At 38.0% G+C, this 4,070-nt stretch overlaps 1 protein-coding gene across 2 annotated transcripts in view; it reads left to right on the top strand.

The window, feature by feature from the left end:
* Positions 1 to 4,070, top strand: part of NBEAL1 (neurobeachin like 1) — a 166,548-nt gene that overhangs the window by 116,131 nt on the left and 46,347 nt on the right. For both annotated transcript variants that reach the window (XM_019523492.1, XM_019523491.1), the window contains 2 exons: positions 378 to 502; positions 2,691 to 2,817. In XM_019523492.1, coding sequence (XP_019379037.1) covers positions 378 to 502; positions 2,691 to 2,817 — 252 coding nt within the window. The remainder of the gene's footprint in view (positions 1 to 377; positions 503 to 2,690; positions 2,818 to 4,070) is intronic.

The following is a 4,070-nucleotide window of genomic DNA, read 5'->3' as shown; positions in this document are numbered from 1 at the left end:
GGCCAGGGCAGGTGGCAGTGAGGGTATGGATGTAGGCAGGGCGGACAAGTATCAGGGGACACGAGACAGGTATGGGGGGGAGGTAAATGGCAGGGTTGCAAGGCACAGGAGTCAGGCTACTTGCCCCCCACCATGACTGGTGACAAATTTAAGACAACCCTCCAATAATTAGATTCTATACATGGAAAATTGTATCACGTTTTTATTTTCCATGTATAGAATCTAACTGGGCGGAGGGGGGTCATCTTCAAATTTGAAGTTGCCTTAGATTTAGGTAGATACAGTAAATGTATACACAAATCATGCTTTTGACTACAAAGCTGGCTAGATCCAGTTAATTTTCTTAATATTGAATTTTATATCTTTGTCACTTCTAGGAAAGAGAGTCCTATGCATTGGAAACTTTCAAATGTGGAAAATTACTCGCGTATGAGGCTAAAACTAGTGCAGAATTACAGCTTCAACTCCCATCAAGAGGCCAGTGCCCTAAGGGACAATCTAGGTGAGATGCGCTTACTGCTGCATTCTTTCTTTGAGATTTTGAATGGTTGACTACTGATTTTTATGATTCTTTATCAACATTTTCACAAATTTAAGGCATGGTGTTTGGTAGCTGTTTAAAATGCATATATTTTTTTTTCTTTAAACCACACCATGTCCTTGTAATGAAATACACTCAACAAGGTAAATGAGAGAGAGATGATAGACTTGAATAAAGTTTTCATGAAAAATCTGTTTCACTGGGACACTGTTGCTTAAATCCCAAACAGGAGATTTACTAATAAGGAAAGCTTTATTCATACATGTGTTGTTTCCAGAAGGCCTACAGCAGTTCCTCCCTCCCCACCCCAAAAAAGGAATAAGCAAATATGTAATAGAGTTGGAATGATGCTATAACTACGATGGTCCTGGAAATGCATGGAAGGCAAAGATTTTTTTGTGATACCTTTTATTGAATCAACTGTTGGGAGAAATGTTGGAGAAGGTTTTAGGCACGAAGTGTCCTTCAGGTTCAGCTTACAAAAAAACCCCTTTCTTCTCGAGCATAAGTGATCTTTCTTAGTTATCTGATGTTATCTCTTTAAATTTGAACCCAGACTATCTGACATCATAAAGAATTATAAATGTAATCAAGTGTCTGATCATAATTATAATTAGGTAAGCGGATGATGTTGCATTTTTCATATATAGAAAAACTCCAAAAATATTAGATTTATTAAAAGAACATCTGATCAGTAATGTAGCAGCAGGAGGGTATTTTTAAAAAATTGTTTGATTAAACTAATATTTGAATATAGCCTCACAGTACAGGAACTAGAATGAGGGGTCATAAAAAGAAACCAGTAGACAGTAAGTTTAAAACTAACAGGAAGTTCTTTCTCACACATCGTGCAACTAAAGTGTGGAACTCATTGCCACAAGATGTGGAACCTGACAGGTTAACTATTTTCAAAAAGGAATTGGACAAGTTCTTGGAGGAAAAGTCCATGAGTAGCTTTTGAGCATGGGAGTTAGGGATACAGCCTCTGAATCAGAACTTCATAGACCTTAAATGCTGGAGGTTGCAAGTGAGAAAGGAACAGTAGGAAAAACCCTGGTCATACCCTGTTCACTCTCCTTTTCAGCATCCGCACTCTGCTGCTGTGTGACACAGGAGACTGGGCCAGATGGACCTATGTTCTGACCTGATAAATGGCAGTTCTTACATTCTTAACCTTCCAAGGACGCTTCTTCGAAATTTTTCTTTGAAAGAGGAGGCCTTGCCCAGCTCAGGTTACAGTAGATGCTTGGGAAATTTTATTAAATATAAAGGATAGAAATCCCATTCACATCCAGAGCAGAATAATGAGAGTATTTTATGCTTAGGGTAGGTGCTATTCTAAAGATAACTGTTATTAAAAGAAGTATTATTGCAAGAAATATCTGCAACAAAAACACACAAAATGTCTGTGACTGTAGTCTCTACACTCATATTATACACATTTTATATTAACCTTGGCCTAGTTTAGTTAGAGCACTTGTATCTTGAAAATTCTTTTTATTGAAGCTATACTATGTTAGCTGTTTTTCTCTATCATTATGTGGTGCTTTACAGTAAAAATTGAAGAGAAGGACTTGTGTAAAAACAGATAGAAATGGTTTAGGTAAAGGCATTTCAATGCTGTGAGCAAGAGCCAGAAACTGTTTGAAGTTTTGATTGCTCTGTTTTTACTTCTTATGAAATGCCAGAGAGTCTGTGCCATGTAATAATGGATGGATAGAGCTTACTGACCTGCAGTGACCAAATTTGGTTTTGATTTTTAGGTGTTTAGTCATTCCAGGACTCAAAACTACAACAGTCTTAAGTTTGAACCCATGGCCATGCCAGAACATGTTTATGCAAAACATTACAAAGTATTCATTGATGCTGCTGAATAGACTATAAGCTCACAAGTAACTTGTATTCTTGTCCTCCTTGGCTTAGCTACAGTTATAATGCCTTACTATAAACTTGGAGATGTTTTTAAACTATTCTACTTGCCTCCCTACGGTATATTTTTTTAATTCCAAGCTGCTCCTTCTCCAGTAAGGGTAATGTGTAGCAGGAATAAGCGTAGTCAGTTGCTACCATTCAGCTATCAAGAAGCATTGTGAAATTTTAAAAAATCTTTTTTTTGTTTGAGTTGAAAATCTGTCTCTTAATCCAAAAGGAGTACATCAGACACAGCCAGCTAGCGAGTCTCTGCTTCTGGAGGTGGTAAAGCAGGTGAAAGTCAGTGACATGGAGGATGATGTCCTTGAATTGCTAGAAGAAGACACAGCAGCCAGTGTAAACAAGTATGTACAGCTGCTTGGAGAACCTTGAAATCCGTCTCTACCCAGCTCTGAGCAACTCTGTTCAGAGTTGGCCCTAGGGATAGCAGGGCTTATCTAACGTGCTAATTGGCAATAATTCCCAAGGTTGTACCAACAAAGTAAGTATAGCTTCAATTTAACAATCTGAAATCCTCACACTTCCAGTGGCATGCAGGTTAAGGTGTTGGTATCACTTACGCTGTCCGCATGTCCATGAAAATTTCCCTGCCTGAAAGATTCACCATCCAGGGGATGCAGTCAAACTGTGGTTTCCTTCATATCACCAAAATGGCCAAAAAGGAATGGAACTGAGTAGGTAATGTGTCCAGTAATTGCATATGCAGAATCTTTTGAACAATTCTTTGTCCCTATAATTTCTCAGAAGTGAAAATGGAAACCTCTGTGAAGATTGTATATATTTTTTTATACATTGAATAATAAATATATGCTGTCTTATATGTATTTTAACTTTAAAGTTACTAAAGCCAGCACATGTATCTATGTAAAAAATGAAACCTTTCATCACAGAAGGCTCATTAACCTCTATTTAAAATATTCCTGTGGTTAATTTGCAGTATCTTGGAAAGTAGTACTAAGGACATATACCAGATAAAGCTCTTCTACAGACTGAGAATCTGATTTGGCTTTCTTCTAAGCTTTTAGCACTTTGTGAGCAATATGGCATTATGCTTTATACTGTTGATAATATCAGATCCATCCCATCAGATCTTATTAGATAAATAAAATGGCTGGGAAGGAAAGATCTGTAAAACTCTGCCAAGAAAGAACTGAGGCTTGAAGTCTAGTGTTTCAATCTGAGGTAAAATGGTTGAGTAAATGAAATAATGGGTGTAGGTTGTAGCTTACACCTGTCTGTGTGTTGGTCTAAGGACACAGGCAGATAAGTTTCTTTGGGTAAATCTGATCTCATTTATTGGACCAACTCAATAGTTGGAAAAATTCTTCTTAGCAAGCACAAACACCCTTCATCAGACTGAGGAAGTGTCTGCAGATAGCCTGCGCTCTTCCTGGATGGAGTGGTAAAGCAGCCAGAGGCCAGTGCATATGTAAGAAAGTAAAGCCAGTCAGTGAAAATATAAATTGAGGTGGTCAGTAGGGGAGGCACAGATGTGGATGTTGAGGGGAGGAATAAATGTAATTGTATTCAAATGATGAGAGAGGAGGGTGGGGAGGAAAGGGAATGAGAATTGCTGGTAAAAAGTGGAGGGTTTGCC

The sequence above is a fragment of the Gavialis gangeticus genome, unplaced genomic scaffold (assembly GCF_001723915.1).
Source record: "Gavialis gangeticus isolate Ggan-Ray unplaced genomic scaffold, GavGan_comp1, whole genome shotgun sequence".
NCBI classification, from domain to species: domain Eukaryota; kingdom Metazoa; phylum Chordata; order Crocodylia; family Gavialidae; genus Gavialis; species Gavialis gangeticus.
The sequence above is the reverse complement of the archived record's forward strand: the minus strand, read 5'-3'. Positions and strand labels throughout refer to the sequence as shown.